The sequence below is a fragment of the Girardinichthys multiradiatus genome, chromosome 13, assembly GCF_021462225.1.
Source record: "Girardinichthys multiradiatus isolate DD_20200921_A chromosome 13, DD_fGirMul_XY1, whole genome shotgun sequence".
In the NCBI taxonomy this organism is placed as follows: domain Eukaryota; kingdom Metazoa; phylum Chordata; class Actinopteri; order Cyprinodontiformes; family Goodeidae; genus Girardinichthys; species Girardinichthys multiradiatus.
In genome coordinates this window covers 13,122,342-13,134,618 of record NC_061806.1, presented here as the reverse complement: position 1 = coordinate 13,134,618, position 12,277 = coordinate 13,122,342, and the positions used below count along the sequence as shown (strand labels likewise).

At 38.5% G+C, this 12,277-nt stretch overlaps 1 protein-coding gene across 2 annotated transcripts; it reads right to left on the bottom strand.

Moving 5' to 3' along the window:
- Positions 1-2,148: 2,148 nt before the first annotated feature.
- Positions 2,149-10,515, bottom strand: srd5a1 (steroid-5-alpha-reductase, alpha polypeptide 1 (3-oxo-5 alpha-steroid delta 4-dehydrogenase alpha 1)). 2 transcript variants are annotated; one of them, XM_047382748.1, is made up of 5 exons: positions 10,044-10,500; positions 9,736-9,902; positions 8,093-8,194; positions 4,418-4,568; positions 2,149-4,338 (listed from the first exon to the last, which is right to left on the bottom strand). In XM_047382748.1, the coding sequence occupies exons 1-5, from the start codon at positions 10,352-10,354 to the stop codon at positions 4,272-4,274; spliced, it is 798 nt and encodes a 265-aa protein (XP_047238704.1). In that variant the 5' UTR covers positions 10,355-10,500; the 3' UTR covers positions 2,149-4,271. The 2 variants fall into 2 exon arrangements, with proteins under 2 accessions (XP_047238704.1, XP_047238705.1); XM_047382749.1 differs by lacking the exon at positions 2,149-4,338 and having other exon boundaries at positions 4,441-4,568; positions 7,996-8,194; positions 10,044-10,515.
- Between the last annotated feature and the right edge of the window lie 1,762 nt (positions 10,516-12,277).

The following is a 12,277-nucleotide window of genomic DNA, read 5'->3' as shown; positions in this document are numbered from 1 at the left end:
TGGTAAAGAAAATCTGCTCATTGGTGCCCTCTATAGGCAGAAAGAACTGCTCAGGTGTTAACAGAACATTGTGTTCCTTTTTTTTTTTTTTTTTTTTTTTTTGCATATGTAAAGGTTTATTTCAATCTAGTGCATCATAAAGAAAAAATAGCCAACATATTTTCCACCAATAAACAGGTATCTGTAAAAATAACGGATGGTTCAAATTTAAAGAGCACTTTTAATAATAAAAAAAAAATTATATCACACAGATTGTGAAAAAAAATGGCTACATTTTTATCTTTTTAAAAGCATTTTTGAAATACAACAATACATTGCTGAGGAGCTTTTTAATTAAATGCTTCACTGAAAGCCTCTGCCTCTTCAAGACAGTCTTATGAAAGTCCAAATCTGCCCTGATCAGTCTATATGATGTGAAAACGTGGAATATAATACTTTAAGCTTTTAGCAGCCGTTATGAACAAACAAAAAGCCAGGACCCAAACAATGCATTTGTTGAGTTTACTGCATCATATGGGAGAGAATAACTCCCAGTGGCAATATAGACTAATATTCACAAAACACACAATTCATTACATACTTTCTTTAAAGATTTATTATTTAAATATTATTCCTGTAAAAATAGACAATTATAAAAGTATATATTGCTTCACAGAGTGGCAAGAATTCTACAAAAAATAACTAAATAATAAACTCTTTCATTTTAGAGCCATTTTGTCAAAACTCCAAAATACATCAGAGGACAAGTTAGTATCAAATACTGATCAGGAGAACCACAACGTAGAATTCCTCTTTAAAAGTATTTTAATAAATAAATCAAGGATTTATTCCAATTATTAAGAAATAAATGAAATCAGATGACAAAGATTACATTAATGGCAGATTTAGATGCCAGATGTATACTTTGAAAAATTATGCTTTATGTCACAGTACAGTATATTTTATGGTACAATAAATTTCACAGTTAACCAGTTTTTTGGTATGAGATGAGTTATACAAATTTGAAAATGTTGCTGGAAGTTGCTCTACTTATTATTAACAGGAATACAGTAAATCTGAATCCAGCCTGTGAGTAAAAAAAAGCAGTGAAAATGAAGAAATATTTCTCTCTGAAAAAATGTGATTATATTTATCCTGTGTTTAAGAACTTCAGAACTAACTTTAAATCAATGCCATTTAATGTAACCCCATTATTTTTTCATTTCCATCTGATGCTTTCCACCATTTTGCTATTTTCTTTATACCTTTATCATTTGCTCCGAGTCAATAATGGTTGATCAGAAGAGGCCTGCTGTCTGAACTTCGCTGCTTAAAAGAAAACTATTTATTTTAGTGTGCTTACACAAAACAGGTCATGGATAGAAGCGGCTGAAAAAAAAGGTAAGAAGGCTCCGTCATCCTCTGCATTGAAAGGAGTCAACTAATGTGGTTCAGGCATCTGATCAGGGAGCTGCCATGGCTCTTCCCTTTATGGGTTTACCGGAGATATCCCACAGAGAGGGAACCCTGGGGAAGCCCCAGATCCCACAGGAGAGATGGTATATCCCTTCTGTTCTTGGAAAGCCTTATGAACACCCAGGAATGAGGCAGAAAGTGTGGATGGGAATAGGGATGTCCAAGTATTCCTCCTTTGCAGCCTAATGATTGAAGGATTTATTAGATGTTTCTGAGCATTCTCCAGACTTCTCTATTCCTTTATTACATTCCAGGTGCAGGACTTGGTTAAAGAATTTGTTCTGACAATCATTTGAACTCAGATCTTGTACATCTATACTACAGTCATACCATTAATAGTGCCTAAACTACCACAGCAGTTGCAAATGCTGGGGAAATCTTCCCATTGTAGAGTATCTACAGCTCAGATTGAGCCTGTTTATCTAGATACTTTGCTTGAAAACAAAGATGGGGAAGGATGTCCCACTTTCATCTGTCCAAACATGAATGGTACTACAACCAAGTGGAAGTCTTATTTCAAACTGTCAGTGTAATGTAGCAATGCAATTACAAGGAGAGCTGCTAAAGAGGATGCGTGGAGGAAATAGCCGGGAGAGGAAAACTCACAACAGCAGCAAGGATTTGGAATACGAAGGACGTCAATCTGCGAAGCCTGCATTAGGTGACAAACTGTCACACTTCATCACACTTAGATGCAGCAGATATTATTTTATTGATGATTCTGGGTGTAAAAATGACAACAAAATACAAAGGTTGAAACATAGCATCCGTAAAAACAAACACTAAATAGCATCACTTAAACATTTAACATTTTGTTATGTTGCTGCCATGAAAACCTATAGAATTTATTGGGATTGTATGCGACAGACCAACACTAAGTTGTGCATAATTGTCAAGTGAAAGGAAAATATGGTTTCCAAATAAAAACCCTAAAATGGGTGGCATTTGTTTGTATTCCACCCCCTTTACTCAGACACCCCTCAATACAATCAAGAGCCACCTCCTGTTTTCAGAAGTCATCTAAATCAGTCAACAGGGTCCGCATGTGAAGGCCTCAGAGGTTTGTTAGAGAACATTAATGAACAAACAGCATCATGAAGACCAAGGAACACAGAAGACATGTCAGGGATAAAGATGGAAAGAAGTTCAAAGCAGAGTTAGGTTATTAAAGAATATGCCAAGCTTTGAACAGCGTACAGAAGACTGTTCAATCCATTATCTGAAAACAGAGGGAGGACGGCACAACTGCAGCCCTGCAAAGACATGGCCATCCATCCACCTGGCTGGGCAAGGGGAGCATTACTTAGGGAAGCAGCCAAGACGTCTGTAGTAACTCTGGAGGAACTACAGAGATTGTGTGCAGTTTGCACACAAGCTATGCAGAGGACACAGCAAACGTGTAAGTATGTGCTCTGGTCAGATGAGGCCAAAATTCAACTTGGAACATGCAGCCAGAGCTACAATGGAATGGTTTAGGGAAAAGAGAAACGGTGGCAGAAAAACAGCGAAAGCTGCGGTTGATAGATGCTTTCATTTTGATCAAAGTTTGAGCTATTTTGCAAAGAAAAAGAAAAGGATTTGCTGGTAGAGAAATATCCCAAAAGACTTACAGCAAAGGGTGCTTCTACTCTCTGGTATGCGGAGTCAATACAGATGCCAGACTTTTTCGATTTTTACTTATGAAAATAAAAAGAAAATTACTTGGAATTTTCCTCCCTCTTCCCAACTATGCACTACTTGGTGTTGGCCTTTCAATAATGCTACTAATGTGGAAACATTCAAGCCATCTGAATAGTTTGTCAAGGAACCATGTGTGTACCAAGTCAACCAGCTGTAAGCTGGTGTCATGCTATCTTGTACATTTCTTTGTTTTCAGAAATTAGTGGCACCTAATGCTGATCTTGTCCTTTATTATAGATCTATAACTGTACTACCCATTCCACAGTTCCTCACTCACAAAGGCCAAATGATCTTACAAGAACAGTTCCCATAAAACATTACCAGAAGCTAGGAGATTTTAGAATCAATGCTAACATTCCCACTGGATATTTTTTCAGGGTTTCTGTCTTTTTAAGCACTGCACATCATCCATTCAGTACCAGCAGCGATGCAGCTTTGACATACTACCCACATTTATCAGGGAGTTCCTCTTCTTCATTGATTCGTAGAAACCCAAACAGTGCTGAGGCAGGTCTCTCATCTCCTCATTTCAGGCATGGCTGAGTTATTGAGAGGAGGTGCTGAATCTCGGATTGAACAGTGTTCCTGCAGCTGCTGGGCCAGGGAGAGGCCGGATACAGCCTCAGGTTTTACTGTTACGCTCTGTTCCAAAGGCTCATCTTCCTGGTTTTTTAGATCTCCCCAGTGTTATACTGACAACGACGAAGCAGGACAACCGGCTTTAAAGGGTCTTCATCCAAGGTGAATGCATAAATATAAGATTCCAGAGTGTAAATTTCCAGGTTTGTAGTCCATCTGTAACAGAATCTGGATCTCAGGGGCATCCCCTGCTGTTGCAGTTGACTTCTTTCCCTGTTCAGTTCACTGCAGATTATTGCATAAGTGTTGTAAGCATAACTCCAACTACATTTATGCTGAGGTTGTTGGGGTTTCCTGTTGCTTTATGAATGTCATTAGTGATGCAATATCTTTTGAACTTATTATTAACCTGAATAATAACTGACATCATTTCCAAGCATCCAACTGCTGTGCCAGACTGTATTCATGGTTAGAAAATTAGAAAGAAAGTAAGAAAACAATATAAAGTTCTGTTCAGGTGCCGTGAGAAATGCCTTCCAGTCTGGTTCTGCAGCTTTCTAGAACAGAAAGGGAATCAGGGCTTTCCTGCTTTTAGGGTAGTCTTCAAACTTAGCAAGATACCATCTGCAAAGCAAGAAAAGATTTTCTTTACAATGTGTACGTACACCCTGTGAAAGCCGCTGAGTATGCATGTTATTCTTACTTGTGGTGGGCCACAGCCCGGTTGGCGAGGACCACTGTGGTGAAGATGGAGAAAGCTGAGCTGTGAGCGGAGTGGCCCGCCAGAGCGAAGCCGGCCCACTCGGTTATCTCTCCCAAGAAGTTGGCTCCGGACACGTATTCAAACATTCCGCCTGTGGGTTGGAGGACAGAGAAAACCGTTTGTGTTCGACGAAACAAAAACTGCCGCTTTGGGAAACAATATACAACTTTACCCAGAATGCTGTTCTGTGCTGAGTTTAAATGTTGGGAACAATCTACAACTGTAAGATGGAGCCAGCTTGTTATTGAAAATCTTACCAAGCAATTTTGACCACTTTTATTTGAGGATGGTGCAGTTTAATAACCTGGTTGTATAAATGTGCTAATAACAGGTTGAAACACCTTTTTTGACAATCTTTCAGTATTCAGTCTACTTGAGTTCAAATCAGCCATCAATTGTAAGTATGCCCTACTAGGAGCATCCTTTAGCCAGAGCCATTGTTTACAGAGAGGTTACAAGGATCAAAATAATCTCATTGCACCAAGGTACCAGTCAGGAGAAGCGTTTCACAGCACACCATCTCATGTACTCTGTGTACATCCAGACAGGAGAAGGATTGCAGGATGAAGGTCTTTTCTTCCAAATAAAACATCCATGCCTGGCTAAACGTTGCAGAAGAACGCGTTATGGTGTGGTGAAACCAAACTTTAGCACTGAAGCAACACAGGACATCACCAAAAGGTGTGGGATGTTGATTGCATTCCTACCAAAGAAACCTGAATGAAGACGCTAATGCATTATCGACCATGACAAGTTTATTTGTCTTTCCCAGATGAAACAAACAGGATAAAAGTCACATTTAAAAAAGGTGGAAAAATATTTGAAATGACTCATCCTGGTCCTATTTTTCACATCACAACGATCTGGCATTTTCATAGAGTAAAACATGACAGATTCTTGGCAGAGCAAAACCTGAAAACAAGGTTCCCAGTTTCATACTGCCACACCTTCTCCAGTCCTATTTCACCATAGGCCAAGGGATCGACAGATTTAGTAGGCTCACAGGAAACAACGTTACAGTTGCTGCTGTGAAATAAGCAGCATGATGTTTGAACTAGGCAGATAAAAAAAAATGGGCTCAGACTGGCTGGAAAGTGGTAGAAAACAGTTGTACTGAATGTGAGCAAAGGAAAGACATTTGAACGAGACAGCAATTAATAGACATAATAAGGTTAAATACAGTGCCGTGAAAAAGTATTCAAACCCCTTGATTTCTCTACGCGTTTTCAACATGACCACAAACTTCGATGAATTTCTTTAGGATTTCATTTGATCAGCATAATTATTAAGTCAAAGGAAAATGATAGACGGTTCTCCAAAGTCTTACAAATAAAGATCTAAAACGGGTGTTGTGTGTCTTTTGCAGCTTCTAGCAGATTTTCTTACAGCACTGACCTGTATTTAGGTCCATACATCTTCTCATCACCTCTAACCAGCTTCCTAGTCCTTGCAGAATGCACCCCACAGCATCACACTCCCACCACCATGTTTAACCACAGGGATGGTGTGTTAAGGGGTGTGTGCAGGGTTAGGTAACCTCAAATATAACATTTAACAGCATGTAGACAAAACTAAATACAAATTTTAGTCTGGTCTGAGCAGAGCAACTCATCCTATATTTGCTGTGTCCTCTACATGACTGGTGGCAAACTTAAAAGAAACAGTATAAGATTTATTTCAAGAAAGGCTTTCTTATTGCGTCCTTTCTGTGAAGTTTACCTAGTAGTTGTCATGTCATGTCACTCTTGTACCCGAGCTGTGAATCTCAACACCTCTTCCAGAGTTATGGTTGGCCAGGGGTTGCTAAAGATTTCCTTTGGAGGTGTCAGGGTGAAGGGGGATAAATAAAAATACATGCCACACTTCAGATTTTTATTTCTTGCATTTGTGGTATTCAAGATTTGTATGATTTTTCCTTCCACTTCACAAATATATGCTACTTTGCATAAAATTACAATAAAATAGATGAAAATGTGTGGTTTTAACACAGAATGAAAAAAATGAGAAATAATTGAAGGGTGTGAATAGTCTCGCTAGGTGTTATATGTGGATCCTACTCTTACGGCTTTTTGTCAATTGGAGTTTTGAGAAAAGTGCAACTCTGATTAGTCAACCGTCTCCCTCCATTTTATCTTAAATGCTGTTTATCAGGTTTTACATATGAAAGGTTTGATCTGTTATAATCTGAAAATAAAACCCTGGGCTCACTCAAGTAACAATGTAAGAAGCTAATGCATAAAAACCAGGACTTGTTTTTACACATTGGAGGGATTTTTCACAGCCATTTTCACCAAATAACACAATGTACCAACAGTTCTTGTTTCCAAAGAACATTTTGACTACTCCCAGGCAAAAATAGAATGTCCGTAGTTTCTGATGAAATATAAACGGCATTACACAGAAAACAAAATACACACAAACCACAAAAAGAAAACATTTTCTAAACGTTACAAATGAACAGCTGATCATCAGCAAGTGTGACCTCCTTTATAAAAGCAGGAGTTTTTGTAGGTAGAAGATGGAGAGACATTTGCAATGACCATAGAGAAACAACTGTTGCTACCCACCAATCTGGGCAGCCGGTCTTCATTTACAGCGAGAAAGATTATTCACACTGAAAAGCATTCATGATAGGTGCCAATCTTCCCCAAAGTGGACATTCCAGAAAATTCACCCCAAAATTTGATCCTGCAATGCTCAAACTGCAAAACCATCAACCGTTACATCTCGGGCTTCACAGCTCTTACTAACCAAAGCATATCAGCACAAACGCCTCATAATAACTGTCAAGCATGGTGGTGGAGGGCGATGGTTTAGGCTCACTTTGATGCCACAGGACCAGGACCAAGGTTCCTTGCAGTCATCGAGAGGATAATGAACTCCTTTCTACACCCAAGTATTCTTGAGTCAAATGTGAGACCATCTGTCCATCAGCTAAGGACTGGGCCACACTATCATAAAATAATAAACACAGAAGCAGCAGGGTGTACTTAGTTTTTACACACACAGCTTTCCCATTTTAGCTTTAAAGATGTTTAGCAGATAATAACAATACTGAATATCTTGTGTGTTTGGTCCACTTGAGTTTTCTAGAGCCCATCAAATATTGAAGAAAAAACAAAAACCTGTTGTTAAGAGTGTCCTTAGCAGACCCACTGACCCACTGGCTGTGGATGTACTTAAACAAATTCTAACCAATTAAACTAGCAGCACACATGATGCATCTGCTGTGCTCCTCTGCATGCAGCCAATCACATCAAACCCTTTGCAAATGAGAAGAAATGTTATTGGCTGGATGAAGGCAAGGCAGGTTGAAAATGTGTTCTAATGGCAGTAAGCCAGACATGGTCCTAAACTTCCTTTACTTTAAACCTGTGTTTTTTATTTTCTTTATGTTTATGTATATTTTATCATTGCCTTGATGGCTTCGAACACTATTTACATCTTTAAAAGGTTCTGGTTGTGGCTGATGACACTTATGGATTGGGTTCTTTTCTCACAGTTCTAACCTTACTCACACAATCTGTAGAGGAGAACAACTTCCACATTCTACCGGTCCATGCAGGTATGAAAACACGTTGGACCTGTGGGTGCGGGCTGAGAGAAAACCTTCACCTCTTGGAATCTTGTAGCCAGTCTCGCCGGGCTTCCTCAGGTTCCTCAGGATGTGGTCAGAGTGGATATTCATCAGCCAGCCGACCAGCCAAAGCGCAGAACCTGGAGACGGACCCAAAGATCTCTCAGCAGATATTATCGATACAGTGAATGATCGACAGGAAAGCTGGACCGTTTTCTTCATTAATTTCCTCATATTTTACTAGAATTTTCCACCGCCGCAGGTTGGCAGATTGGGCAGAAAACATGCTTGTCTTTAAGGTCGCAACACTGACCGGTTTTGTTGATGATGCCAATGTTTGCTAGCATCCCTAGTCTGAGGACTCCCTCAGCAAATTTAAATAGCACAGAAAATTCAGCCTTGCAGGATGTAAATAGTACAGATGGAGCTAATAAATGAATGATGCTTGGCTGATGTTAATGTCAAAGCAGCAAAAAAATGTAGATATATCTTAATCAAAGATTGTGGACTATGGGTCACATGTGCTTCTTTGCTATCTCTGTGTCTAGCCATCACAGATACACAGATATAATTTAAAGCTAGTATAATCTCAGCCTTGGGTGTCAGAGGTCATCAAGACTACGTGATCAGCTACACAGCTGTTAGAGTCTTCATCATCTCCATACCAAAATACATGCTAATTATATACACTTTAGCCAAACATTTTGATTCCTTTTAGGGTTTTTTGTGATTGACCAACTCAAAGTAATGCATAATTGTGAAGTGGTAGGGAAATTATCTTTTTTTCCAAACGTTCTCACAAATCATAATCCAAAAAGTGGGACACATTTTATATTGAGACCCTTTTATTCTAATTTATACTCCCTTTTTTTGGTTTATTTTACAAGCACATATCTGAAATGATGTACAATGGTATGCATTTATCTCAACTGTACTCAGGTACATCCTAAATAAAATCCAGTGCAATCAATTGCTTTCAAAAGGGACCTGGTTAGCAAATAGTCTGTTGAGACAACAACTACCACAGCAAACATGTGGAAAGAGTGTTCTGGTCAGATGAGACCAACATTTAGCCTTTTTTGGCCCAATATGCAAAATGTTACGTGTGAATCGTGGTGCATATCCACACTCACTAAACTCCACACTGAAAATATGGTGGTGGCAGCGTCATACTGAGGGGATACTTTTCTTCAGCAAGGACAGTAAAGCTGGTCAGAGCTGAAGTGAAGATTAATGGCCTTAAATACAGGGCTATCCTGGAAGAAAACCTGCTAGAGGCTGCAAAAGACTTGACACTGGGGCAGAGACTCATCTTCCAATCGGATAACAACTTTAAACATACAGCCAGAGTTCCAATGGTTTAGTTTGAAGCATATTCACCTGGTTCAATACGTGCATATTTGCACCGAGCGCAAATATGTACTCCTTCGTGTTGGTCTATCACATAAAATCCCAATGTGGGACATTAAAAGTTGACAGTTGTAACATGGAAAGATGTGTGAAGGTTCAAAGAATGTGAAGACCTTTGCAAGACACTGTCAATGACCAACACTATTTTAGCTGATATGGTGCCTCCAAGGCTTTCTACCAAACAAACCATACGGTATGCGTACGATAGTTTTCTGGGGGTTTTTTTTGTTGAAAAGTGTTTGAAATGAAGAAGCAGATACAGAACCCTCACCTATGATGAAGCGTGGTTGTGTAACCCAGTCTGCAGGGTACTCAGCATAATGACTCAGGTATCGGACCTGCATGTAACCATTGTAGATGCAGAAGACTAAGGCCAGGGCAAATGAGGCGAATGGTGTTGCTTTACCCCCTCTAATTAAAAATGGATAAATGAGGGTTCTGCAAAAGAAGCAAAAAAGTATTATACACAAAGTCCCATCATACATTTAGGTAATAATATAAAAAACTATTACTTTCTTTTTTTAGGAGTGAACGCACAACATTTTACATAAAGATTCAGTTTATGTAAAGGTTACTTACCTCTGAACATAGTGGCAGAGGAACATGGCAATGAGGAGCTGGTTTGGTAGCAGAGATGTTTTAGAGGAAGATGTCCATAACACCAAACACAGAGGCAACAATAATGAAGGCAGCTCCTGAACGAACCAGGCAAACTTCACATTGACAGGAAACCCATATTTGCTCGAAGCATACCTTCCGTATGGGACGTTCTGGAAAAGTAAACTAACAAAGGTGCAGGCTGCCATGAAATCCATGAAGTAAGCCATACAGTCCAAAATGTACAACTCCTGCTCCTCTGAGGAGAACAGCCAGGACAGGATGGCGTCCATCAAAGCGGAAAGGCGAACGATGCCCAGTCCAAATCTAACACTACTGCTGTTTTACAGCTCGATACGAACTGGTTTGTTCGCTTAATTTCAAGCAGAAAACACACTGCCGAGTGACTGCCTCCAACCAATCACATTTTGAACGATATGCCGTCGGATGTAATTGACCAATCACAAAGCTCAGTTTTGCATCGACGTTACCAAACCAGAAAAGACGGCCCATATTATATCACTCATAAAAATTCAGCCATATATTTGCTTAAAATGCAACCTATGTCTACAAACTATTTATGTTTACGATTACGAAATAAGTTTAATATGATTTAATTGTTGGTGTGTACATTCTTAGGACTTTTAAAGCGAAAGTTTTAAACTGTAAATTGTGCAAGTGCATATGTAATTAGCTATCTCGTTTCGTTCTTCTTGGGTTTACATTTAGCCAATCATAGGAAACTGTTTCTTTAAGGCCCACCCACCAGAGCTATCAACGAGCCACGGCTCCGTTGCCCCGTAGAAACATCGCGTCAGTGAGGCCGCCATAGTGCAAGGGGCAAGGTCGCCTCTTCCAATACAAGTCTGCTTGAAACGGTTATATGAAAGAAGCACAACATTTTAATTAATATGTGGGGCTAAGGTTAATTTTTTTAAATATTCAATAATATATATTTATTTGATCACTGATGATGGTGATCACTGAGACAAAAATGAATAAAACAGTTCATGTTTTTGATATGTGGCTTACAATGCGGTAACTTTTTCACATACTTAAACTCAACTTTGCAAAACCTTAGGGACATTTTATATATGATCATATCCATTTATATTAGTTTTTTGTAGAAAAAAAGTGGGACACAACCTTCAAAATGCACTTTAACTATATATTGCTTAATTTCTCTGAAAATAAAATAAACCTTTAAATATTATTTAGTTTTAGTTATTATAGTTTGACATAATAACATAATAATAATAACAACAACAACAACAATAATAATAATAACAATAATAATGTTATTATTATAAACCTTATTATAAATATATTTTCTTTATTATTTTACATTTCAAGCCTTCTCCCCACACTAAAATCAACAAATATAAACATAAACTGCATATAAATGTATGTCTATATTTATGTTTCTATTTCTACGTTTCCTCGTAGGTTTTTTAGCCATTTAAAAAGACCACAGTACCCCGAAGGCCTGTCCCAGGGGAGTTCCAGAAGGAGAAAAAGAAGGAGAAGGTGGCTTGGGACGCTGTCGACGCGGAAGCAAAAAACAAGTCATAATTTTAACGGATTTGGAAGACTTTTCTTGAATATAGATTCAATTTTGATAACAGTATCAAGCAGATAGATGTTGAGAGATTATTTATTTTTGGAAGTGGCAATAAAAGGCATAAACTGGTATGTGAATGGTTCAGAATGGACACACAGGAGGACAATATGAACTTTAATTTATGGACGCCAGTAAGTAGAGGGAGAGGACGGGGAAGAGGTAAAGCAGAAGAAGGAAAGATGTTAGACAGCCAAAGGAGTAAAAGAGAGCTGGAAGAAAACAGTTCTGAAGAAGAGAGAGTAGTTAGGAGGAAAATTGGACGGGAAGAATGTAAAATAATATTAAAGCTAAAAACTGAAGAGGAAAAAGAGAACCTGAGTCCTATTTCACTATCTAAAGAAATAAAAAAAAAGATAGGAGATGTTGAAATGGTGAAGGTATTGAGAGTTGGAAATATACTGGTGTCATGTAAAACCAAAGAACAAAGAAAAAAGGCTTTACAAGTTGAAAACATTTTCAAGAAAATGGTGACAGAGAGGAAGATTATAGGAGAAGATAAAATTATTTGGGGGGTAATTTATGGCATTCCTCTGGAGGAAGATATAGACAAGTAAAAAAAAAAAAAGCATTGTTGGTGCAAAGGTAAAAAATCTCA

Excerpts from the sequence above, each read along its gene's own strand:
- srd5a1 (XM_047382748.1), bottom strand. The coding sequence starts at position 10,354 with ATGGACGCCATCCTGTCCTGGCTGTTCTCCTCAGAGGAGCAGGAGTTG. Across the intron at positions 9,903-10,043 it reads CTCTGCCACTATGTTCAGAG|AACCCTCATTTATCCATTTT; the intron begins GTAAGTAACCTT and ends CTTCTTTTGCAG. Across the intron at positions 4,339-4,417 it reads CGGGCTGTGGCCCACCACAA|ATGGTATCTTGCTAAGTTTG; the intron begins GTAAGAATAACA and ends CTTGCTTTGCAG.